At 36.7% G+C, this 27,407-nt stretch overlaps 1 protein-coding gene across 6 annotated transcripts in view; it reads right to left on the reverse strand.

Moving 5' to 3' along the window:
• ADAMTS6 (ADAM metallopeptidase with thrombospondin type 1 motif 6) overlaps positions 1-27,407 on the reverse strand; it is a 278,314-nt gene that overhangs the window by 100,639 nt on the left and 150,268 nt on the right. For 5 of the 6 annotated variants that reach the window (XR_014061715.1, XR_014061716.1, XR_014061717.1 and 2 more), the window contains exon 11: positions 5,482-5,589. Coding sequence is in view for 3 of the 6 variants with exons in the window: in XM_081518236.1 (XP_081374362.1) it covers positions 5,482-5,589 (108 nt within the window). In the remaining 3 variants the exon portion in view is untranslated. The remainder of the gene's footprint in view (positions 1-5,481; positions 5,590-27,407) is intronic. The other variant, XM_081518235.1, reaches the window with a different exon arrangement.

Here is a 27,407-nt window from a genome sequence, read left to right on the forward strand (position 1 = left end):
ATTTTCTATTTTTATCCTTTTTTAACCTGAAGATGCCAAAACTATAAAAGTTCTATTTCCACCGGCATAGAATTTTACTTCATTTCTTAAACTAGAAAAGTTAAATATTCAGAGGGAAACTAGTTTTTAATTTTTATTCTCAAGGGTTATATCCAATCTAGTGATTTTGTACTATTTTAAATATCAGTCATATTACTTTAGCCTAAACTATCCAGATAAAGTAGATAAATTTGGCCTTCTTTTTGCTAATTCAGGTGTGTTAAATCAGATTCAGAAAGGTGAAAGAAGTGAAACTATCACATTCCAAACATAAAATCTCGTACTGCTCATTCTTGCTTTTCACATTCTTTCTAAATAAAAGAACTATGCCTTTAAAACTATCTAGAAAGATGATATATTCCAGTGAGGCTTTACAATTTTTCTTAAGAAACACTTATTCATCATTAAACATTTCTGTTAAGCCACCAAATTTTATTAATATTATAAATCAAACAATCTAACTTTGAAAATTTGTCAGAATTCTACAAAGTAAAATTTCAAAATAAGTAAATACACAGTATTTTAAAACAGTTTTTTAAAACTAGGTATATTTTAGGATATAATTATGGTAGATCTTGTACCATAGCCAGCCCTGGGTCTAGCCAGCATCTGGAATAAGATAATTCTAAGGAAATCCTAAGATTTTAAAGGATGTGATATTGGTGATTCAATATAGAACATTCTTCCCAAATCAGAAAAGCTGAGAGTTGGACCACAGTGCTATTAGAAGGCTTATCTTTCGCTGTGCAGGTGTGGGAATGCTAAAGTTTATTTCAGCCTAAATTCTAAATCAGAACTTGTCATCCCATACTATTCAAATTTCTAGAGCAATTGGAAGAGTTATTCTTTCTTCACTTCCTGTGTTTATAGTTTGGTACCCAGTCAAAACATATTAAATTCTACTCTAAGAAATGAAGATCTAAGGCTGCAAATGTCCTATTATATAGCCAGTGCTTTAAAAGGACATGCAATAATTCTATTCTAATCTAGAATTGTGTTTACCACGCAAAAATATTAGGAATCAATGTCATGTATATGTAAGCCTAAATTCTGGACTGTGTCTCTAATTGGGCCTTGTAGAATCATTAAATTAATCTTTTGGCAATAAACCAAGTATATGAAATGTTCTTTGTGGTCACCATCAGAGCTTACAAGAGCTGGGTTTTGATTATCCTTAATATCCTGTTTAGTAACAATGCCAACACTACTATCAGAATTTTTTTAGTGTAGATCTTTGTTTACTATTTCATCAAATATGGCGTCCCTCCGAGTTCTGTCCAAACGGCTATTGCTGATGGCATGTCTAACAAAAACTCGTTTATTGCAAGTTATACTGACTGATTTGTAGGAGTGTGACCCATGGACATACAGTACCAGTGCACTGTCTGGGCTCATCAAATTTCCTCCTTTGGTTAATGCTACTGTCCCAGAGCACATCCATTCAGACCATATGGTTCTTATTCAGCCCTTGAATGGCTTATTCAGGCAAACATCCAATGACTGTAATAGCGATGTCAGACCCCCCAGGACTCACGCAAAGATCAGTTTTTAATTTTTTGGCCATATTTCTTACTCCATCTGCTAAATGTGCATGGAACAGTTCCCATACTCACATGGAACATTTGTGGAACTGCGCCCCCGGGCAAAGATCCCGTATCTTTTGCAGCCAGAGTTTGACGAGATCATTGTGGATCCAGTCCTCTGGATATGTCTATGCTATCACTTGAGCCATATTTCTCCCCTCCCCCAAGCTTTTAAAAAAAAGATTTATTTAAAAAACTATGAGCAGCTTTGGTTTTATCCTGCTGGCTAGACAGGATATAGGTTCTTTCTTGTTCCTTCTGCTGAGAGTAGTTTTGAAATTCAGAATTAAGATCAGAGGTTGTGGATATACCATTCATGCATCTGAGACACACAAACTCATGCTTACAGTCTGTGATGCTCATTACTACCAGTTAAGACAGTCTGGCAAATAATTTTCTGCCCACCACCATCTAAGGTTGGTACATAATAATGAAAACTAATGATGATGTTCTAGTAACATATATTAGCACCATTTCTCTGAGGAAGCCAACAAAAAGCTCACCAAGATAGTATCTCATTCCATTCTCACTCTATCTCTATGAAATATGTAAAAATAGATTTGCTCTCACTTAAAAGTGAGATTCATTATTTTGCCAATTCACTATTTTGCCAACTACCATATATATTTAGCTCAGTGTTCTGTCCAGGGGCCTTTTTATTGTGATTCCAGAGATAACAAACTGTTACAAGTAAATAAATGAAAAATCCACTTAGTAATAAAGGGTAAAACATATTGTTAAACCATTTCAGGCTCAGTGACTCAGCATTCCTCTGACAGTGAAAATTTGCCTTTTATTCCACATAATTTCCCATCTGAAGGTAAAGTATAATCAGAGGCGGTAGAGAGGGACAGTTTTCAACTTTGGAATCAGAAAGACCTAGGTTAGAATCTCAGCTTTATTGTTCAATTGCTATGTAATCTTAGGCTTTCAAGTCTTACTTTCTTCATCTGTAAAATGGAATTAAAACAGTACCCACTGTAGAAGATTTTTGTCAATAGTAAACAGAACAAATATGTGCTTGGCACAGTGTAGGTATAAAACTATTTATTATCACTTATAATCATTATTACTGAAAATGTCAACTATTTATAGATGCCACGAATACAGACTGGTTACACAAAGTTAACTAGACCAACTGAAAACTTTGCTTTAATTTTGTTACTAAGTGTTTGCATAGCTATTTTGGTTTGAATTAAATTCTGGGCTCTTATTTAATATCCAAATGTGTGTGCTTGCCCAGTCGTTTCAGTTGTGTCCAACTCTGCAACCCTATGGACTGCAGCCTGCCAGGCTCCTCTGTCCTTAGGAGCCATTCTCCTAGAGAGAATGGCTAGAGTGGGTTGCTATGCCCTCCTCCAAGGGATCTTTCCAACCCAGGGATTGAATCTTTGTCTCTTATGTCTCCTGCACTGGCAGGTGGGTTCTTTACCTCTAGTGCCATCTGGGAAGCCCTAATACCCAAATAGCTATAGCTTTAAGAGGAAAATCTGCATTTGTTAATAGTACCATGCTTCTCTCTTAAGGAAAAAAGTAGCTTGAGATCAACAACAATAAAAACTCATAAACAGATAACAAAGGAAATGCAGTAAGTGAAAAATAAAATAAATTTAGCTCACATGAATAGTTCTTTGTACTTTTTACCCTTAAAAATGTAAGTTGATCTAGCTTTCAAAGTTTTTTCATAAATTCAAAATTAATGATAGGGATATTTTGAGGATCTTCTCCTAGCACTCTGTCCTTTCTATTTCTAAGAGTTTTTATGTTTATTTGTTTTTTTCATTCATTCATTTAAAAATTTCCTAAGGCTATTCTATCTATAGACCTTCCATGACTTTGGAAGAACGGCCAAGATTTGTTTTACATATTAATTTGAGATGATGAAATCTAAAGTACTGACTTTATGAAACTGCACTCTAATGTTGTGAATATTAATGACCTCTCGGTAGGCAAACTTTGCTACACTCACAAGTTCTTAAATAGACTTTAATGGAGTGAAGTTGTTGTGCCAAAGTCTGCTGGAAGCTGAGAAGATTCTAAGGAGAGGGTAAAGTGGTAGGCAAGGGTTTTTTTTAACCTGAGCATTTCCATTGTTTTCAAATGTATATAATAGAATGCATTTGAACAAAGTATTTAACAATTAAAAAGTTGAAAACCATTAGCCTAGATTAAGAAAGTGAACCTTTAGAAATCAAATACATTTTTGCCCCATTTTATTTACTTTCTCTTATCTGTGCTTATTCTTACTTATACTTAAAAATAATTATATTTCCCTTCTATTTGCTAATCTAAATTTAAATTCAATACTGTTAGCTTTGATACTTAGAACAATTTCTAAGTAGCCTTCAAAACTGTAATGCATATGTAAATGACATCTCTCACAATGATATGCACATAAGCTTTAAAATATGATATTTCAGAGCCCTGCTGTTAAGCACGAATTATGAGATATTAACTGTGTTTACCATAAAGATGACTGAGTTGGGTTCTCAGATAGCCACTACTTGTGGTTTACCTAACTAGAGTGATCATATAATTTACAGATGCTTTCAGGAGAGCTCTTAAGTGTTTAAAAGAATGAGTTCTTCATGCTTTGGGTTAAAAATTAAAGTAAAATAAAAGAGTTATCAGGGCTAGTGATAGTGATTATTATAGGCAAATAGAAACAGTGAGCTGCTGGTGTAGATCACAAGAATAATAATCAATAAATGGCAAATAAAGAAACAGATTCTCACTGTGACTTTCTCTTTACAGTTGTGTATTTCTTCTAAGTACAGATCAATGTAAATTGCTACTTGTCATTGACAAGAATTGTTGGTTCCAGAATAAACCTAGACTGTTGTTTCAAGAAGTGGTTCCTAATATTGCTATTACATCTATGAAAAAACAGAAGGAATTTTTGGTAGTGTGTGAAGGTCTCTGTATTTTTATTGGCTACTTAACAAAAGTTTCAAAAAAAGATTCTTAATCTTTTAAAAATGACCCTATCGATTTATACATTTAGCATAATTTACCAACATTTTCAAACTCAGCATGGAAAAGCCATCAACATGGCACTAGGTCATGGATCCTAAATGAAGCCATCAGCAAGGATTAATACACTGTGACAGCTGCCCAAAAGCTTTCATTCTTTTTATTTAAACATCAGATTGCAAGCTGAAATTCACTATAATCTTTGTTGAAACTAGCCCAACTAACATGGAAGAAGTCAGAACTGAGAACAGATGACAGTATAGTTACTGCTGTAAACTCAGTCCATAGCAATAAATTTTAGAATCACATATATAGCAATTCCTAAAGAATTTCAAGAACAGCCTAAAATATTCTTATCTGTTTAAACAATTCCTAATAATTACAGTTTTTGAAAACTAGGCTGATGATACTAAAAATTATTTAGCAATCATTTCTATGCTCAATAAATTTCTCTTCTACTATTAGACCTTGGTCTCATACTGCAATTTAAAAATGACTCATTAAAAAAAAAAAAAAAAAATGACTCATTAGACTATAGTTATAAAATCTATTTTAAGATCACATAATTTTCTTGGAAATTGTTGCAAAAAAACAGCCATATGACTAAATAGACTCTATTAAATAAGACTGCTGTTGGGCTTTTTTTGTGCAAATACAGCTCAAACGTATACATACAGAAAGATGAAATTGACTCAGAAAATACTCACTATACTTTCCTAAACAATGCATATCTGTAGATATCAAGATAATTCATTAGGCTAGAAAATTACTATCTTCTCAAGCACATTTTAATTAGTATGCATGATTTTCTAGTGGCTTAATAGCAAAACCAGAAATTTGTCAGTTTAGTTTACATGTTAAAAGCTAATGAATCTATTGAGCTTACCCCCTTTTCAATATTCCCAGTTTGACAGAGTGTTCCCTCAGCTGCGGGAATACTGTTGGTGACACAGCGGTTGCTTTTGCTGAGACACCAGAGCTCTCTACACACTTCCTAGGAAAGAAGGCAAAAGCAAGTTGATCAGAAGTAGAGACTAAAATCATATCCACTTGTCCATAAAAAATACCCACAGTATATAAGCCATATTAGGCATTACTTGTCTCTTGCTGGTATTGAAGCATCAGAGATGAGGATTTTAGAGGAGGATCTTTTGGAAGGTAGGTTACCCGTTTCACAGAATAATTTTTAATATTTGTCTTCATAACTCTTTTTTAAATAGATAAAGTATATCTTTGTTTTTAATACTGATCAGACTCTTTTAAAAATAATGTACAGAAATTCCATTAATAGAGAGTAGTGAGAAGGAAAGAATATGTGGAAAGGACGCATATGTTTATTACACCCCAAAACATACAATAGCACAAACTTTCAAACTAATAGAGTTGCCGAGTAGGTAATTTCCTAGACCTATTGAAATATTCTAATAAACAATATTTTTTAAAAAAGAGAACTATGGGAATGTACAGGGAGTGATTTCTAAAATTATTATATGATAAAAGAACAATCTAGCAATGTTATTTGCAGTAGCCCACTTTCATGAAAGGCAAATTTGGTTTTGAACAAATGCTTCTATTTATGTGCCATTTCCATAACTGATATATTTCAGATGTTATTTGGAGCTGTTCTGTCTTCTTGATTATGACTTTTCACTACACCACTTCAGCACAGGAGAATTATAACATTTAACTGTAATGCTGGCAATTTAAAATATCTCATTTTGTTCACACATCCGAGGTGGCTCAGTGGGTAAAGAATCTGTCTGCAATACAGGAGACACAGGAGCTACGGGTTCAATCCTTGGGTCAGGAAAATCTCCTGGAGAAGGGCATGGCAACCCACTCCAGTATTCTTGCGGGCAGAATCCCATGGACAGAGGAGCCTGGCGGGCTACAGTCCATGGAGTTGCAAAGAGTCGGACACAACTGAAGTGACTGAGCATGCATGCACATATTAATCTATCAGATTTTAAAATAAGTTGTCCAACATATACCAAAATAAAGCATTTGAACAGAATGGCCAAAAAAGATTACTTTGTAGAAAATACTGAAAATTTTTAGGTGTTTTTAATATATGCTCACCAACTAGCAGGAGGCAGTGATCAAAAGCATCCCCAAGAAAAGAAATGCAAAAAAGGCAAAATGGTTGCCTAAGCTGCTGCTGCTGCTAAGTCGCATCAGTCGTGTCCGACTCTGTGTGACCCCAGAGATGGCAGCCCACCGGCCTCCTCTATCCCTGGGATTCTCCAGGCAAGAACACTGGAGTGGGTTGCCATTTCCTTCGCCAATGCATGAAAGTGAAAAGTGAAAGTGAAGTCGCTCAGTCGTGTCCGACTCTTGGCGACCCCATGGACTGCAGCCTATGAGGTTGCTCCGTCCATGGGATTTTCCAGGCAAGAGTACTGGAGTGGGTCACCAGTGCCTTCTCTGGGTTGTCTAAGGAGGCCTTACAAATAGCTGAGAAAAGAAGAGAAGCAAAAGGCAAAGGAGAAAGGGAAACATATACCCATCTGAATGCGGAGTTACAGAGAACAGTAAGGAGAGATAAGAAAGCGCTTTTAAGTGAATAATTCAAAGAAATAAAGGAATATAATAGAATGGGAAAGACTAGAGATCTCTTCAAGAAAATTAGAGAAACCAAGGGAACAGTCCATGCAAAGATGGGAACAATGAAGGACAGAGACAGTATGGACCTAACAGAAGTAGAAGATATTAAGAAGAGGGGCAAGAATACACACAGGAACTATACAAAAAAGGTATTAATGACCCAGAAAATAATGATGCTGTGATCACTCACCTAGAACAAGACATCCTGGAGTGTAAAGTCAAGAGGTCCTTAGGAAGCATCATTACAAACAAAGCTAATGAAGGTGATGAAATTCCAGCTGAGCTATTTCAAATCTAAAAGATGATGCTGTTGAAGTGCTGCACTCAATATGCCAGCAAATTTGGAAAACTCAGCAGTGGCCACAGGACTGGAAAAGGTCAGTTTTCATTCCAATCCCAAAGAAGGACAACATGAAAGAATGTTCAAACTATTGCATAATTGCACTCATTTCATACACTAACAAAGTAATGCTCATAATCCTCCACACTAGGCTTCAAAGTACGTGATCCGAGAACTTGCAGACAATCAAGCTGGGTTTACAAAAGGCAGAGGAATCAGAGATCAAATTGCCAACATCTGTTGGATCACAGAAAAAGCTAGAGAATTCCAGAAAAACATCTACTTCTGTTTCATTGATTATGCTAAAGCTTTTGACTTTATAGATCACAACAAACTGTGGAAAATTCTTAAAGAGATGGGAATACCAGACCACCTGATGTGCCTCCCGAGAAACCTGCATGCGGGTCAAGAAGCAACAGAACTGGACATGAACAATGGACTAGTTCCAAATTGGGAAAGGAGTATGTCAAGGCTATATATTGTCACCCTGCTTATTTAACTTATATGCAGAGTAATCATGTGAAATGCCAGGTTGGATGAAGCACAAGCTAGAATCAAGATTGCCAGTAGAAATATCAATAACCTCAGATATGCAGATGACACCACCCTTACGGCAGAAAGCAAAGAGGAACTAAAGAGCCTCTTGATGAAGATGAAAGAGGAGAGTGAAAAAGCTGACTTAAAACTCAACATTGAAAACACGAAGATCATAGCATCTGGTCCCATTATTTCAAGGCAAAATGATGGGGAAACAATGGGAACAGTGGTGGACTTTATATTTTGGACTCCAAAATCACTGTGGATGGTGACTACAGCCATGAAATTGAAAGATGCTTGCTCCTTGGAAGAAAAGCTGTGACAAACCTAGGTAGTGTATTAAAAGGCAAAGACATCAGTTTGCGTATAAAGGTTTGTATAGTCAAAGCTACGGTTTTTCCAGCAGTCATGTACGGATGTGAGAGCTGGACAATAAAAAAGGGAGAGTGCTGAAGAACTGATAGCTTCAAACTGTGGTGTTGGAGAAGACTCTTTAGAGTGCCTTGGACAGCAAGGGGATCAAACCAGTCAATCCTAAGGAAATCAACCCTGAATATTAATTGAAATGGTTGATGCTGAAGCTGAAGCTCCAGTAGTTAGGCCACTTGATGCATAGAGCCAACTCATTGGCAAAGACCCTGATGCTGGGAAATACTCAAGGCAGGAGGAGAATGGACGACAGAAGATCAGATGGTTGGACGGCATTTCTGAATCAACAGACACAAGTTTTAGCAAACTCCGGGAGATGATGAAGGACAGGGAAGCCTAGCGTGCTGCAATCCATGGGGTTGCAAAGAGTTGGACACGACTGAGTGACTGAACAACAACAACAAACTAGCATCATTAATGACATTAAAAGTTTTCAATTTAAACTGGAACCAATATCTATAATATATAAATTTACAGTAAGAACATATTAATCTGGAGTGTAAAGATACATTTATATGCAACATTCAATTCTATTGCTATTATTCCCAACTGCTCTTTTATTCTCAAAGCATAAATGTAAGAACTTATGCCACATACCACAAGAAAAAGAATGTAACTGCTTATGGTGATACATATTAATTATACTTATTGTCATGATAATTTTGCAATATATACAAATATTGAATCATTATGTTGTACACCTGAAACTAATATTATGCTATTTGTCAACGGTATCGTAATTAAAACTTTTTAAAAGTAATTTTTGCCACATAAACACAATTCAGAAATACAGTGGTAACATACTGAATTCACTAGTTAATCATTGCTACAAACAGAGATGCCCCACAGAACATAGCAAAAAGGAAGGATCTTTTGGGGCCTATCTTTAGAGTATTTCACTCCACCAGGCAGAGAAAGAAGAAAAATGTATATTAGACTTTTAAAATACTGTAAAAAATTCATCTATTATACCTAATTTATCTCCTTTAAATCCCACGTGGAGAATTATTGAGCCAGAAGAAAGTTAAAACCCCAGAAAAGAAAAACATGTGCTGTGGATCATAATATAAAGATAAAACTTTCCTGTCCTACAATCCAACATATTACAAATTCTTCTTTCTTTCAAGGTTTCAGTTTCTGTTTAAAGAGAAAGCTATTTGTACTAATTTATTCTTCCTTTTCTACAGGAGATAGTTTTTTTTTTACTATATGTTCCTAAATATATTCTCTTAGTTTATTTAAAAGCAGTAGGATTAATATTTTAAGCTCTTAAAATATTATATCATATATCAAAAATACTCATATTCAAAGAGAAATATATTCACAAAAACAGAAAATCATTGTTAGAATAATGATTGAGAAATTACTAACAATGTTATCCATAATCCTTGACAATACTCTTGATATTTTATTAGTTTTATTAGGTACAAGAGCTTCTCTGGTTGCTCAGACAGTAAAGAATCTTCCTGCAATGCAGAAGACCTGGGTTCAACCCCTGGTTTGGGAAGATCCCTTGGAGAAGGGAATGGCTACCCACTGCAGTATTCTTGCCTGGAGAATTCCATGGAGAGAGGAGTCTGGTGGGCTACAGTCCTTCGGATCACAAAGAGTTGGACACAACTGACTAACATTTTCATTAGGTCTAAATCTTACTTTAGAGAAAAGAAAAGAAGCCTAAAATTTCCTTAGACAGAACTATGCAAAGAAAATCCTATCATTGTAAAGGACAATATTCATAGTATCTATTAGGAAAACACACTGTTTAGTCAAGTTATAGAAACTTTATTGATATTTTCCAAAAGTTTCTTGAAAATCTCTACCCTAAAATGGCAAGTGCTCAAGATATTCTTTCCAAAAATTTAATCTCAAGATTCTACAATAGAGTCCTCTGATAAAGCACTCATATGCTTCAGGGAATAGCACATTTGAAAGTTTGATTCCCACTCTTAAAAAGATTTTATTATGTTAGTGAGCTCCTGGGAATTTGAATATGCTAGGTTATTAACTTCTCACAGATTTCTGTTTAAAGTATGGGACAAGAAATTGATGTATGGAAAACTCTCAAGATGTTAAACTAGTCTTGAAGGAGACTCTGCAGAGTTTTCAAATAGACCTCTCATCTAGAATATCAGCTTGAATAAGAAAGAATTTGAAATCCCAATTAAGAATACCAAGAAAAAATACTGTCTTGGAAGACAAAAAAAAAAAAATTTATTTCTTACTGAGAGAGCAAGAGGTACATTTTCTGAAAGAATTTGAGAACAATTTCACACTTTCAGAAATACCCTTTTTTCTCTAAACTGAATCCTACACTATGGTTGATATATTTGCATACGAATATCAGTTCCAATTGCATATGTATATCAATTGCTGAATAAGCATCAAAAGGTAGGTCCCAACCTCTAATTAAATTAAATGAATACTGAAACATTTTTACTCTTCGAGAAATTGTATAACAATCATAACAGGTGGGTTAATTTCCCTAAATAAAATATATAAGGTGATAGAGTAGAACACGACTGGGTGAATGAACAATGAACAACATAGTACAGTTAGTGTGAGGCACTGATGCCTTTTTTTTGGATTACTCACAATCTTAGCTCTAGAAGAACATAGTTCTCTTTCACATACGCATATTCTTTATAGGAGAAGTTAAGATTTTTTTTAAAGATTAGTTTCACAACCTCTATGAACTAATAAATAATTGCCTATCTGTTATGGCAATCAATTCCCTTCAGTAAACCTACAATTCATTTGAGAAGGCTCTCTAGGAGAAACTTGGGTCTTAATGTTTGCCCTTGAAATTAAGAAAGGAGAGAGAAGTCCTCAACAATCTCCATTAAGGGAAATTTCTGTTACATTACACTGAAAATTGGAAATGATATTTCTAACCTCATGGGATCAACTTTTAACCAGTTAGGAGAACTGCATGGTAAAACAAGTAACAGCTTATTTCCCATTCATTCAAGAATATTTGTTGAGCATTCACTATTCACCTGGTAATACAGTTAGTGTTATGAAAAAATAATACTATCACTTAGAATTTATGAGAAACAGGAGAAGGTAGGAAATAATTAGACATGTAACCAAATTGCCATGAATTGGTAATGCTCTGTGATAAAGTCTTTAATATTCTGGAAAGAAATTAGAAGAATGCTGTCAATAGGGTCAGATTTTTCACTAAACTAATTTTTAATTTTAATGAACTGTCCTTATTTATAAAATTTTACTATTTTTACTTTCTAAATTTCACAAAAGACTGTAAAACTTCTCAGTGCAGGGTATGTGTGCTTATGGCAAACTTTATAATAATGTTCCTATTTGGCAAATGTGAGAATTGGCACCACTATGTTGGTGTGTTAACTTTTGGAGAAAAATTTTCCTAGCATCCAAAAATCTAAGTTTGTGACCCCTGCTCATTAACCAAATGTGTATTTAGATATAGCTCTGTGTTTACCAATGCCTTTAATAACCAACTGCTTCTTATATCCCAACACTATCTTCCGAACTCAACTTCTTTCTTCTAGCATACATTCTTTAGTAGTTACAATAGCAAGGGACTCATTCTTATTTGGCTGAAAATATCTTTATTTTACTTTCATTTCAAAAATAATATTTTAGTCAAATAAAGAGTCCTAGGGGCTGGTCAACAAAAGAGTCTGAAATGCAGTACTTGGATGCAATCTCAAAAATGACAGAATGATCTGTTTGTTTCTAAGCCAAACCATTCAATATCACGGTAATCCAAGTCTATGCCCCGACCAGTAATGCTGAAGAAGCTGAAGTTGAATGGTTCTATGAAGACCTACAAGACCTTTTAGAACTGTCACCCAAAAAAGATGTCCTTTTCATTATAGGGGACTGGAATGCAAAAGTAGGAAGTCAGGAAACACCTGGAGTAACAGGCAAATTTGGCCTTGGAGTACAGAATAAAGCAGGGCAAAGGCTAATAGAGTTTTCCCAAGAGAACGCACTGGTCATAGCAAACACCCTCTTCCAACAACACAAGAGAAGACTCTACATGTGGACATCACCAGACGGCCAACACCGAAATCAGATTGATTATATTCTTTGCAGCCAAAGATGGAGAAGCTCTATACAGTCAGCAAAAACAAGACCAGGAGCTGACTGTGGCTCAGATCATGAATTCCTCATTGCCAAATTCAGACTTAAATTGAAGAAATGGGGAAAACCACTAAACCATTGAGGTATGACCTAAATCAAATCCCTTATGATAATACAGTGGAAGTGACAAATAGATTTAAGGGACTAGATCGGATAGACAGAGTGCCTGATGAACTATGGATGGAGGTTTGGGACATCGTACAGTAGACAGGGATCAAGATCATTCCCAGGAAAAAGAAATGCAAGAAAGCAAAACGGCTGTCTGAGAAGGCCTTACAAATAGCTGTGAAAAGAAGAGAAGTGAAAAGAAGAGAAGCAAAAAGCAAAGGAGAAAAGGAAAGATATACGCATTTGAATGCAGAGTTCCAAAGAATAGCAAGGAGAGATAAGAAAGCCTTCCTCAGCAATCAGTGCAAAGAAATAGAGGAAAACAACAGAATGGGAAAGACTAGAGATCTCTTCAAGAAAATTAGAGATACCACGGGAACATTTCATGCAAAGATGGGCTCAATAAAGGACAGAAATGGTATGGACCTGACAGAAGCAGAAGATATTAAGAAGAGGTGGCAAGAATACACAGAAGAATTGTACAAAAAAAGATCTTCACGACCCAGTTAATCATGATGGTGTGATCACTCACCTAGAGCCAGACATCCTGGAATGTGAAGTCAAGTGGGCCTTAGGAAGCATCACTACGAACAAAGCTAGTGGAAGTGATGGAATTCACTTGAGCTATTTCAAATTCTGAAAGATGATGCTGTGAAAGTGCTGCACTTGATATGCCAGCAAATTTGGAAAACTCAGCAGTGGCCACAGGACTGGAAAAGGTCAGTTTTCATTCCAATCCCAAAGAAAGGAAATGCCAAAGAATGCTCAAACTACCTCACAATTGCACTCATCTCACACGCTAGTAAAGTAATGTTCAAAATTCTTCAAGACAGACTTCAGCAATATGTGAACTGTGAACTTCCAGATGTTCAAGCTAGTTTAATAAAAGGCAGAGGAACCAAAGATCAAATTGCCAATATCCGCTGGATCATCAGAAAAGCAAGAGAGTTCCAGAAAAACATCTACCTCTGCTTTATTGACTATGCCAAAGCCTTTGACTGTGAGGATCACAATAAACTGTGGAAAATTCTGAAAGAGATGGGAATACCAGACCACCTGACCTGTCTCTTGAGAAACCTGTATACAGGTCAGGAAGCAACAGTTAGAACTGGACATGGAACAACAGACTGGTTCAAAATTGGAAAAGGAGTACGTCAAGGCTGTATATTGTCACCCTGCTTATTTAACTTATATGCAGAGTACATCATGAGAAACGCTGGGGTGGAGGAAGCACAAGCTGGAATCAAGATTGCCGGAAGAAATATCAATAACCTCAGATATGCCGATGACACCACCCTTATGGCAGAAAGAGAAGAAGAACTGAAGAGCCTCTTGATGAAAGTGAAAGAGGAAAGTGAAAAAGTTGGCTTAAAGCTCAACATTCAGAAAACTAAGATCATGGCATCTGGTCCCATCACTTAATGGTAAATAGATGGGGAAAGAGCGGAAACAGTGGCTGACTTTATTTTTCTGGGCTCCAAAATCACTGCAGATGGTGATTGCAGCCATGAAATTAAAAGACGCTTACTCCTTGGAAGGAAAGTTATGACCAACCTAGACAGCATATTAAAAAGCAGAGACATTACTTTGCTGACAAAGGTCTGTCTAGTCAAGGCAATGGTTTTTCCAGTAGTCATGTATGGATGTGAGAGTTGGACTGTGAAGAAAGCTGAGAGCTGAAGAATTGATGCTTTGGACCTGTGGTGTTGGAGAAGACTTTTGAGAGTCCCTTGGACTGCAAGGAGATCCAACCAGTCCATCCTAAAGGAGATCAGTCCTGGGTGTTCATTGGAAGGACTGGTGCTGAAGCTGAAACTCCAATACTTTGGCCACCTGATGCGAAGAGCTGACTCATTTGAAAAGACCCTGATGCTGGGTAAGATTGAGGGCAGGAGAAGAGGACGACAGAGGATGAGACAGTTGGATGGCATCACTGACTCAATGGACATGAGTTTGGGTGGGCTCTGGGAGTTGGTGTTCGACATGGAGGCCTGGCGTGCTGCAGCTCATGGGGTTGCAAAGAGTCAGACATGACTGAGCGACTGACCTGAAATGAACTGAGGCACTGTTTATCTTACTTTTGCATTTGAAGATATTGATATCATTGACACCTGGACTATAAAGAGGATGAAAAATCACTTGCCAGTCTAATTGCTGTTTCTCTGTGATAAAGTCTTCCTAGTTGCTTTCAAGAGTTCTCTTTGTCTCTGCTTTAGAGCAGTCTCACCACTGTAACTACATGTTCTTTTTATTTATCTATGCTTTGAGGATTTGTATCTTTCTTTGTTTTGGAAAAATTATTAGGTTAGTCATTAAATCTTTTAATATACCTCTTCTCCATTCTTTCTTCTAGAACTTCCTATTCAACTTACATTGGACCTTCTCATTCTCACTCATGTCTCTTAATGTCTTTCCATATTTTCCACATCAGTTGATCCTTTTTAGGCTTAAACTCTGTGGCTTGTGATACTTCCTTTTTAGCGATGTAGGTCTTTACCTCCAACAGAAATCAGTCTCATAAAAATCAGTAAGTGGCTTCCAGATATAGCTTCTATCAATGTTTTTAAAATAAAACAAATGAATGCATCTTCACAGATTCTTCACTTGCCCTAATGACTTCATTATCTTAGTTTTGTAAATAAAGCAACTAAGCTATCGGTGTCCAGTAAAGAGGCCATTCTATAGGACTTTCAAATGTTTCTAAGAATTTAATGTTACTGCTACAGATTTTTCTCTTTGTAAGAAAACTTGCCTGATAGCTTCATACCACTAATGCACTTAAAAATAATCTAAGTGAAGAAAGAAGATTTATGCATCATTCCACAATGTATCAATTTTACCTGTGTCTCTCATCAGAGAAGTACATGCTGAAGCTAAAAAATGATATTTAATTATATTTTGTTAGTTTTGTGTGCTTGCATGTTAAGTCGTTTCAGTCGTGTCTGATTCTTTACAACCCTATGAATCACAGCCAGTCGCGTGACTCTGTCCATGGGATTCTCCAGGCAAGAATACTCGAGTGGGTTCTCGTGTCCTTCTCCAGGTGGTCTTCCTGACCCAGGGATCAAATCACATCTCAAATTGCATCTACTGCATTGGCAGGCGGGTTGTTTAACCCTAGCGCCACCTGAGAAGCCCTTTGTTAGTTTTACTTATCTACTATTTTATGTTTTTGTACCTGAAGGAGTGATTGTTTACTCTAAATCATGTTTTTGAAACATGACTTAAAAAAAAAAGTTATATACAGGATTGGAGATAAAATATGCATGCTGACTTAGACATCAGTTCAACTAATGGACAAAAGGTAGAGGGTACACAGGAAATTTGTTAAAAGAGTAGATCCTAAGGGACTTTCCTGGTGGTTAAGAATTCAATTTCCAATTCAGGGGGTACAGATTTGATCCTTGTCGAGGAGCTAAGATCCCACATGCCTTACGGGCCCCAAAAGCAGAACATAAACAACAGAAGCAATACTGTTACAAATTCCATAAAGACTTTAAAAATGGTCCACATTAAAAAAAAAAAAACTTAAAAAGAGTAGATTCTAAAAGTTCTCATCACAAGGGAACAATTTTTTTCTTTTCTTTTTATTTTATCTATATGAGATGATTGTTGTTTTAGCCCCTAAGTGGTGTCTGATTCTTTTGTGACCACGTGTACTGAGCCAGCCAGGCTCCCCCGTCCATGGGATTTCCCAGGCAAGAATACTGGAATGGGTTGTCATTTCCTTCTCCAGGGGATTTTTCAAACCCAGGGGTCAAATGCATGTCTCCTGCATTGGCTGGAGGATTCTTTACCAGTGAGCCACCTGGGAAGCCCATATGAGATGATGTGTGCATGCATACTCAAGTCACTTCAGTCACGTCCGACTCTTTGCAACCCTGTGGACTGTAGCCCACTGGGCTCCTCTATCCGTGGGATTCTCCAGGCAAGAATACTGGAGTGGCTTGCCATGCCCTCCTCCAGGGTATCTTCTCGACACAGGAATCAAACCTACATCTCCTCAATCTCCTGCATTGCAGATTCTTTAACACTAAGCCACCGGGGACGCTCATATGAGACGATAGATGCTAGCTAAAGATATTACAGTAATTATTGCACAACATGTGTAAATCAAATCATCATGCTGTACACCTAAACTTATACAGTGATCTATGCCAATTATTTTTTAACAAAACCTGGAAAAAAGGTTTTAAAAAAAAAAGCTGGGGACTATGAAGATCTGTTTAATGTACAGTAAAATCTTCCAAAAGTCAGACCTGAACAATCTTAATTTCCTAATCATTGGAGATACTGTAGCATACACTAAATAACTTCTTAGCAGCAATGTTGTAGCCATGAAAAAAGAAAGAAACTAATACTTTTTCAGGGTATACTGGCAACTACTGTGCTAGGCATCTTCATATCTGTATCTCATTTCATCAGAAAAATCTTTTAGAAAGTGTGAGAAACATAAGCTCAGAAAGACTTAGCAATTGCTTCAATCCTACCTAAACCTAGATTTCAATCAGTTGTCTAATATCAATGCCTAAAATATCTCCACACAATTAATCTACTTTTCAGTTTCTTTTAAGTGTATCAAAACTAAATAAAGTCACTGGTCAATTAAGGCTGATTAGTAAAGGTTTACTTACAACAACAACCACATCACACAAAACCCCACTAAATATTCATAATGTCCTTTATAAACATAATCATACTCCTACACTTCATCTGTATTTTAAATGAAGATATCTCAACTTAATATTATTATGTACTAATTCATAATATATTCACTCAATATATGAGCTTGAGGGCTTCCCTGGTGGCTCAGACGGTAAAGAATCTGCCTGCAATGTGAGAGACCTGGGTTCGATTCCTGGGTTGGGAAGACCCCCTGGAGAAGGGAAGGGCAACCTACCCCAGTATTCTTGCCTGGATAATCCCATGGACAGGAGCTTGGTAGGCTACAGTCTATAGATAGGGTCGCACAGAGTTGGACACAACTGAGTGACTAACATTTTCACTTTCAACGTATGAGCTTAGGCATCAACTTATACATTATTATTATTGGAACTTCTGAATGTGACATCATCATGTACATTAGAATGTACATCTCTAACGTAATTAAAGATACTGTTAACATACTCTTCAACACTTACCTAAAATTTTAATGTCAACTACCAGATTTCTATTCCATTTGATTTTTCAAATGAAGGAAGTTTGCAAACATTAATAACAATAAAAATATTAGCAAGTATAAATCATAATTAAAAATACATAGAGAGTAGAGTTTTAAAGTAATCATCTAATGAAAAATAATTTAGCTGATATCAAGAAAATAACTTTGTAAAAGACTGAACTTGGGCTCCTTTGATCAGAATAGAATAATTGGTTATTTTATACTCAAAGACATTAGAATTATCTTTCTTAGTGTTTCCATCCTTTTCAAGTAACTATAGCTGTTAAATGATGCTAAAAAAAGGGGGAAGAGAGGCCCTTTGATTTACCTGAGAAAATTAAAATTAGCAGCTGACATGGGGGAAAGTGAAAGTGAAAAGTGAAAGTGAAGTTGCTCAGTCGTGCCCAACTCTGTGATCCCATGGATTGTAGCCCACGGAATTTTCCAGGCAAGAGTACTGGGGTGGGTTGCCATTTCCTTCTCCAATAGGGGAAAAGGATATTATAAAAACACAAAACCATTTTGTAATTATTACATCATTAAGAAATTAAAACAGTATAAGAAGAGAAAATGACATTTTTACTGCTAGATGGTTTTTGTTTTTAATTTTTTAAACAACTCTAAAGATCAATTAAGAGACACACAAATTTTCTGCTCTTCTGAAATTCTAACCCTATGACATCTTGGGTCCTTGGTTCTGGATATGAAACATTCTCTTTGTCCTCATTATCCTATTGGTAACATCTCTCAACAGTTGTTTGCAATAAAGGATCCTAATGGCCAAGGGGGAGAGCAGAGCACTAAAGAGGTCAAGAAGGAGCATCAGTGACTAGAAAGGTTCCTTATCATTGTATCAGCCAAAGGAAAATTGAAAACCAACATATGGTGACCCTGTGACATGGCTCCAGGTATTTAGTAGCCATTTGAAAAAAGAGAATAATGCACCCTTATTTCAGGTTTAAATAGATTAATCCTGTTATGTGTGTAATTTAAGTGCAAGAGATCCTAAAAAAGTAAAAAAAAAAAAAAGCCATATATATATATAGTTATATGTGTATTATATATATACATTAACACACACACATATAAACAAAAAACTAGTCTAGAAATTCAGATTAAATAACTATCAATCTAAAGGGATTAAAAATTATTAAATGGTTTAAAAAATACTTCTAAGAAGCAAGTGAAAGTGCTAGTCGCTCAGTCGTGTTTGACTCTTTGAGACCCCATGGACTGTAGCCGGCCACAGTCTCCTGTCCATGGGATTCTCCAGGGAAGAACACTGGAGTGGGTTGCCATTTCCTTCTCCAGGGGATCTTCTCAACCATCAAACCTGGGTCTCCTGCATCGCAGGCAGATTCTTTAGAAAGCCCAGAGTGAGAAGAAGCAAACCCAGAGTAGAAACTACTGATCTCCAAGAATACAAATGATTATAAATCTATGATTTTGGCTTGAAATTTGAGGAAAAATAAAAATTAAATCAACTTCTTGTCAAGTATATGCCTGATAAATACATATGTTTGCACTCCAAAAGAATATTGAGGTGTTAAAACAATTCCATGTCTTTTATTCCCTAGTTCAGTTCAGTTCAGTCGCTCTTTGCGACCCCATGAATCACAGCATGCCAGGCCTCCCTGTCCATCACCAACTCCCGGAGTCTACCCAAACCCATGTCCATTGAGTCGGTGATGCCATCCAGCCATCTCATCCTCTGTCATCCCCTTCTCCTCCTGCACCCAATCCTTCCCAGCATTAGGGTCTTTTCCAATGAGTCAACTCTTCGCACGAGGTGGCCAAAGTATTGGAGTTTCAGCTTCAACATCAGTCCTTCCAGTGAACACCCAGGACTGATCTCCTTTAGGATGGACTGGTTGGATCTCCTTGCAGTCCAAGGGACTCTCTAAGCCCATATCAAACCATATTGTAGAATATCTATGTCACCTTAAAATCCTCAAGGAAAGTGATTCTACAATTTCCCTCAGTACAAAATTCCAGTATTTAATATCTTGAAATTCTTCCTACTACCTAATCAGCAACCTTCCAGCTGTAAAAATTAAGGCAACTGTGCTTTTTTATGCTCTTGGTGGTGAAGGAGAACAATTTGTTACCAGAAATCAAACTATAATAAATGTTTCAAAGCCTGAAAGTGATTTTGAAGCCAACATTTAGCTTTCTTTTTTACAGGCTACTCAAACTCAATTTCTTTAAACTTCCCTTATATGTACTTCTAAGTATTTCACGATTATCCTCTCTCAAGTTATCTGAATTTCTTAAAAAAATTATGGAGGTAGCCAAAAGTACCCAAAAAAGACTAATAAAGTATTTTTAGTGAAATGCTTCTCAATGAGGAAGCAAAAATGACTTGAACCTTAGCTAACTCATACTGGTAAAATAATAAACAAAAGAGAGTAATAAGCATGAAAACATTAAAAAGTGAGTCTAACAGACAAACTAGGTCAGTCTTAAGTACACTCCATGGGGATAATACCTTGATTAAATAACTCAAATATCTTATCTCTAGCAGGTTATCCTTACTGCAAAGAGCCATACAGGTGGACACAGCTTGATGGAAGGCTTCTTAAAAACATTAATTACACAATATTGTAAAGTAATTAGCTTCCAATTAAAATAAATAATTAAAAATATAAAGACACTAATTAACATGTTGATAAAAATAATTTATACTGTCCTATATAAAATTATATTTATTTCCTAAGATAATATGTCTTCAAATTTCGTGATCCTCTGCACATCAATAAGTTCTCCTGGTCTCATTCATTCATTAAAAATCTTTTGTTTTCTATTTCTCTTAAGATAAAAACCTAGAATTCTTAACAAAGCCTGTAAGTCTGATTTGGATCCTACTCTTTTCTTGCCTCATGTACAGGACGGCTGCTTTAAGAGCATCAGTCACACTGGCCTTCTCTCAGCTCTTCAATACACAGCCTCAGGGTCTTCACAACAGTCTTCTCTCCTCTTATCTCTTTACCAGATAATTCTTCTCACTCATTTATTCACCAAATATTTTCTGAGCTCCTATTATGAGGCAGACATTGTGCTATTCACTTTATAAATAGCCATGAACAAATAGGCAGGCAGTAGCAAAAGGAACAAAATATACAGTATGTTAGAAAGTATCAATAACAAATACTAAGGAAGAAAAAAAAAGTCAGGAAAAATGACATGAAGTGTGTTTGTGTGTGTATATGCGGGTGTGTAGTTTCAGATAAGGTTGTTAGGGTAGGCCTTACTTAGAAGATCACGTTTAACTAGCTAACAAGTAATCAAATAAGTAAAATGATTATGGACTGTAGTAAGTGCTATGAAGGAAAAAAAAAGCATAATTTCCTTTATGCTTTAACTGGGAGCATAAATGTAAGTAACTGGGAGAACACTTTCCATATAGACGGATCAGACTGAAGGCCTGTCTGCAGAGAAACTGCATGTGAGCTGAGATTGAAGGATGAAATTTAGTCAAAATGTGACCCTTCAAGTATGTTAACATACTCCCCAAACTACAGATGGCTCAGATTCTCCTAAAGCACTACTAGCATATCAGTTATATAGGATGGCATCATGGATGACATAGATATTCATAAAGGAAAGGGAAATATGTATTGAATGTCTACCATGTGAAAGGTAAATGAAAAGTATGCTTGTCATGCTCTTTAGGTTTTTGAAGTCTTCAAGAACAAGTTAGCTGATGTTCACTGTAAAAAATGGCTGAGTCAAATCTCTTGGTGGTCAATGAACATTTAGGTTGCTTCCACGTCTGAGCTATTTTGAATAATGTTGCAATAAATATGAGAGTACATACCTTCTTGAAGATCTTGATTTCACTTTCTCTGGATATACACACAGGAGTAGGATTCCTAGATCATATGGCGGCTTTATTTTTAATTTTTTGAGAAAGCTCCATATTGTTTTCCACAGCGGCTGCACAAATTTATATTCTCACCAACTGTGTATAAGAATTCTCTTTTTTCCCCATTTTTGTGAACAGTAATTATCATTTTTTTTAATAATAACCATCCTAACACGTGTAAAGTGATATCTCATTACCGTTTTGATTTGCATTTTCCTGATGATTTAGCACCAGTGAGGTTTAGCACCTTTTCATATAATTGTTCATTTGTATGTCTTCTTTTAAGAAATGTCTATTAAGTTCCTTTGTCTATTTTTAAAATGGATTATTTGCTTTCTTTGCTAAAACTATAAGAGTGCCTTATATATTTTGTACATTATCCCTTCATCAGATATGGTTTGCAAATAATTTCTGGAAATTCCATAAACTGGCTTTTCATTTTGTTGACTGATTTGCTTTGTGGAGCTTTTTATATTTACGTAGTCCCACTCATCCAGAGTTACTTTTGTTGCCTGTGCTTTTCACATCAAGAAACCACTGCCAAGACCAAGATCAAGAAGCCTTTCTCCTATATTGTCTTCTAGGAGTTTTATAGTTTCCAGTCTTACATTTCAGTCTTTAGTCCACTTTGAGTTAAATTTTGCAATATGGTATAAGATAAGGGTCCAGTTTTATTCTTCTGAATGTGGCTGTCCAGTTTCTCCAGAGCCTTTTATTGAAGAACATTACTTTACTAGCGTGTGAGATGAGTGCAATTGTGTGATAGTCTGAGCATTCTTTGGCATTGCCTTTCGTTGGGATTGGAATGAAAACTGACCTTTTCCAGTCCTGTGGCCACTGCTGAGTTTTCCAAATTTGCTGGCATATGGAGTGCAGCACTTTCACAGCGTCATCTTTTAGGATTTGAAATAGCTCAACTGGAATTCCATCACCTCCACTAGCTTTGTTCGTAGTGATGCTTCCTAAGGCCCACTTGACTTCACATTCCAGGATGTCTGGCTCTAGGTGAGTGATCACACCATCGTGATTATCTGGGTCGTGAAGATATTTTTTGTATAGTTCTTCTGTGTATTCTTGCCACCTCTTCTTAATATCTTCTGCTTCTGTTAGGTCCATACCATTTCTGTCCTTTATCGAGCCCATCGTTGCATGAAATGTTCCATTGGTATCTCTAATTTTCTTGAAGACATCTCTAGTCTTTCCCAATCTGTTGTTTTCCTCTATTTCTTTGCATTGATCGCTGAGAAAGGCTTTCTTATCTCTCCTTGCTGTTCTTTAGAACTCTGCACTCAAGTGGGATATCTTTCCTTTTCTCCTTTGCTTTTCACTTCTCTTCTTTTCACAGCTATTTGTAAGGCCTCCTCAGACAGCCATTTTGCTTTCATCTCTTTCTTTTACATGGAGATGGTCTTGATCCCTGTCTCCTGTACAATGTCACAAACCTCCGTCCATAGTTCATCAGGCACTCTGTCTATCCGATCTAGTCCCTTAAATCTATTTCTCACTTCCACTGTATAATCATAAGGAATTTGATTTAGGTCATACCTGAATGGTCTAGTGGTTTTCCCTACTTTCTTCAATTTAAGTCTGAATTTGGCAATAAGGAGTTCATGATCCGAGCCACAGTCAGCTCCCGGTCCTGTTTTTGCTGACTGTATAGAGCTTCTCCATCTTTGGCTGCAAAGAATATAATCAATATGATTACAGTGCTGACCATCTGGTGATGTCCATGTGTAGAGTCCCATCTCAAAGAAAGGCAATGCCAAAGAATGCTCAAACTACCACACAATTGCACTCATCTCACATGCTAGTAAAGTAATGCTCAAAATACTCCAAGCCAGGCTTCAGCAATACGTGAACCATGAAATTCCAGATGTTCAAGCTGGTTTTAGAAAAGGCAGAGGAACCAGAGATCAAATTGCCAACATCTGCTGGATCATCGAAAAAACAAGAGAGTTCCAGAAAAACATCTACCTCCGCTATATTGACTATGCCAAAGCCTTTGACTGTGTGGATCACAATAAACTGTGGAAAATTCTGAAAGAGATGGGAATACCAGACCACCTGACCTGTCTCTTGAGAAACCTGTATGCAGGTCAGGAAGCAACAGTTAGAACTGGACATGGAACAACAGACTGGTTCAAAATTGGAAAATGAGTACGTCAAGGCTGTATATTGTCACCATTTATATTGTCACCATGGTATATTGACACTATGTATAGTGTCACCATGTCACTTAAATCTACGTTATTTAACTTATATGCAGAGTACATCATGAGAAATGCAGGGGTGGAAGAAGCACAAGCTGGAATCAAGAATGCCAGGAGAAATATCAATAACCTCAGATATGCAGATGACACCACCCTTCTGGCAGAAAGCGAAGAGGAACTAAAAAGCCTCTTGATCAAAGTGAAAGAGGAGAGTGAAAAAGTTGGCTTAAAGCTCAACATTCAGAAAACTAAGTTCATGGCATCTGGTCCCATCACTTCATGGGAAATGGATGGGGAAACAGTGGAAACAGTATCAGACTTTATTTTTTTTGGCTCCAAAATCACTGCAGATGGTGATTGAAGCCATGAAATTAAAAGACGCTTACTCCTTGGAAGGAAAGTTATGACCAACCTAGATAGCATATTAAAAAGCAGACACATTACTTTGCCAACAAAGGTCTGTCTAGTCAAGGCTATGGTTTTTCCAGTAGTCATGTATGGATGTGAGAGTTGGACTGAGAAGAAAGCTGGCATTTAAGAATTGATGCCTTTGAACTATGGTATTGGAGAAGACTCTTGTGAGTCCCTTGGACTGCAAGGAGATCCAACCAGTCCATCCTAAAGGAGATCAGTCCTGGGTGTTCACTGGACTGATGTTGAAGCTGAAACTATAATACTTTGGCCACCTCATGCGAAGAGTTGACTCATTGGAAAAGACTCTGATGCTCGGAGGGATTGGGGGCAGGAGGAGAAGGGGACGACAGAGGATGAGATGGCTGGATGGCATCACCGACTCGATGGAAATGAGTTGGGTAAACTCCAGGAGTTGGTGATGGACAGGCAGGCCTGACGTCCTGCGATTCATGGGGTCACAAAGAATCGGACACGACTGAGCGAATGAACTGAACTGAACTGAACTTACTGAAGAGACTATTCTTTCTCTTGACTCAGCTCCACCCATCAACAGAAAATTGGATTAAAGATTTACTGAGCATGGCCTTACCCACCAGAACAAGACCCAGTTTCCCCCTCAGCCAGTCTCTCCCATCAGGAAGCTTCCATAAACCTCTTATCCTTCTCCATCAGAGAGCAGACAGACTGAAAACCAGAATCACAGAAAACTAACGAATTTAATCACATGGACCACAGCCTTGTCTAACTCAATGAAACTATGAGCCATGTCATGTAGCGCCACCCAAGACGGACGGGTCATAGTGGAGAGTTCTGACAAAATGTGGTCCACTGGAGAAGGGAATGGCAAACCTCTTCAGTATTCTTGCCTTGAGAAACCCATGAACAGTATGAAAAGGCAAAAGATAGGACACTGAAAGATGAACTCTCCAGGCTGGTAGGTACCCAATATGGTACTGGAGATCAGTGGAGAAATAACTCCAGAAAGAATGAAGAGAGAGCGCCAAAGCAAAAGCAATACCCAGTTGTGGATGCGACTGGTGATGGAAGCAAGGTCTGATGCTGTAAAAAGCAATATTGCTTAGGAACCTGGACTGTTAGGTCCATGAATCAAGGCAAATTGGAGGTGGTCAAACAGGAGATGGCAAGAGTAAACATCGACATTTTAGGAATCAGTGAACTAAAATGGACTGGAATGGGTGAATTTAACTCAGATGACCATTATATCTACTACTGTGGGCGAGAATCCCTTAGAAGAAATGGAGTAGCCATCATGGTCAACAAAAGAGTCCGAATTGCTTTGGCTATTCGAGGTTTCTTATATTTCCATACAAATTGTGAGATGATTTGTTCTAGTTCTGTGAAAAATACCATTGGTAGCTTGATAGGGATTGCATTGAATCTGTAGATTGCTTTGGGTAGAATACTCATTTTCACTATATTAATTCTTCCAATCCATGAACACGGTATATTTCTCCATCTGCTTGTGTCCTCTTTGATTTCTTTCATCAGTGTTTTATAGTTTTCTATATATAAGTCTTTTGTTTCTTTAGGTAGATATATTCCTAAGTATTTTATTCTTTTTGATGCAATGGTGAATGGTATTGTTTCCTTAATTTCTCTTTCTGTTTTCTCATTATTGGAGTATAGGAATGCAAGGGATTTCTGTGTGTTAATTTTATATCCTGCAACTTTACTATATCCATTGATCAACTCTAGTAATTTTCTAGTAGAGTCTTTAGGGTTTTCTATGTAGAGGATCATGTCATCTGCAAACAGTGAGAGTTTTACTTCTTCTTTTCCTATCTGTATTCCTTTTATTTCTTTTTCCGCTCTGATTGCTGTGGCCAAAACTTCCAAAACTATGTTGAATAGTAGTGGTGAAAGTGGGCATCCTTGCCTTGTTCCTGACTTTAGGGGAAATGCTTTCAATTTTTCACCATTGAGGATAATGTTTGCTGTGGGTTTGTCATATATAGCTTTTATTATGTTGAGATATGTTCCTTCTATTCCTGCTTTCTGGAGGGTTTTAATCATAAATGGATGCTGAATTTTGTCAAAGGCTTTTTCTGCATCTATTGAGATAACCATATGGTTTTTTTCTTTCAATTTGTTAATGTGGTGTATTACATTGATTGATTTGCGGATGTTAAAAAAACCTTGCATTCCTGGGATAAAGCCCACTTGGTCATGATGTATGATCTTTTTAATATGATGTTGGATTCTGTTTGCTAGAATTTTATTAAGGATTTTTGCATCTATGTTCATCAGTGATATTGGCCTGTAGTTTTCCTTTTTTGTGACATCTTTGTCTGGTTTTGGAATTAGGGTGATGGTGGCCTCATAGAATGAGTTTGGAAGTTTACCATCTTCTGCAATTTTCTGGAAGAGTTTGAGTAGGATAGGTGTTAGCTCTTCTCTAAATTTTTGGTAGAATTCCGCTGTGAAGCCGTCTGGTCCTGGGCTTTTGTTTGCTGGAAGATTTCTGATTACAGTTTCGATTTCCGTGCTTGTGATGGGTCTGTTAAGATCTTCTATTTCTTCCTGGTTCAGTTTTGGAAAGTTATACTTTTCTAAGAATTTGTCCATTTCTTCCAAGTTGTCCATTTTATTGGCATATAGCTGTTGGTAGTAGTCTCTTATGATCCTTTGTATTTCTGTGGAGTCTGTTGTGATCTCTCCATTTTCATTTCTCAAAGCAATCTTGAGGAAGAAGAATGGAACTGGAGGAATCAACCTGCCTGACTTCAGGCTCTACTACAAAGCCACAGTCATCAAGACAGTATGGTATTGGCACAAAGATAGAAATATAGATCAATGGAACAAAATAGAAAGCCCAGAGATAAACCCACGCACATATGGACACCTTATCTTCGACAAAGGAGGCAAGAATATACAATGGAGAAAAGACAATCTCTTTAACAAGTGGTGCTGGGAAAACTGGTCAACCACTTGTAAAAGAATGAAACTAGAACACTTCCTAACACCGTACACAAAAATAAACTCAAAATGGATTAAAGAT

Source organism: Giraffa tippelskirchi, chromosome 8 (genome assembly GCF_054371585.1).
Source record: "Giraffa tippelskirchi isolate mGirTip1 chromosome 8, T2T-mGirTip1v1.2.pri, whole genome shotgun sequence".
Lineage (NCBI taxonomy): Eukaryota > Metazoa > Chordata > Mammalia > Artiodactyla > Giraffidae > Giraffa > Giraffa tippelskirchi.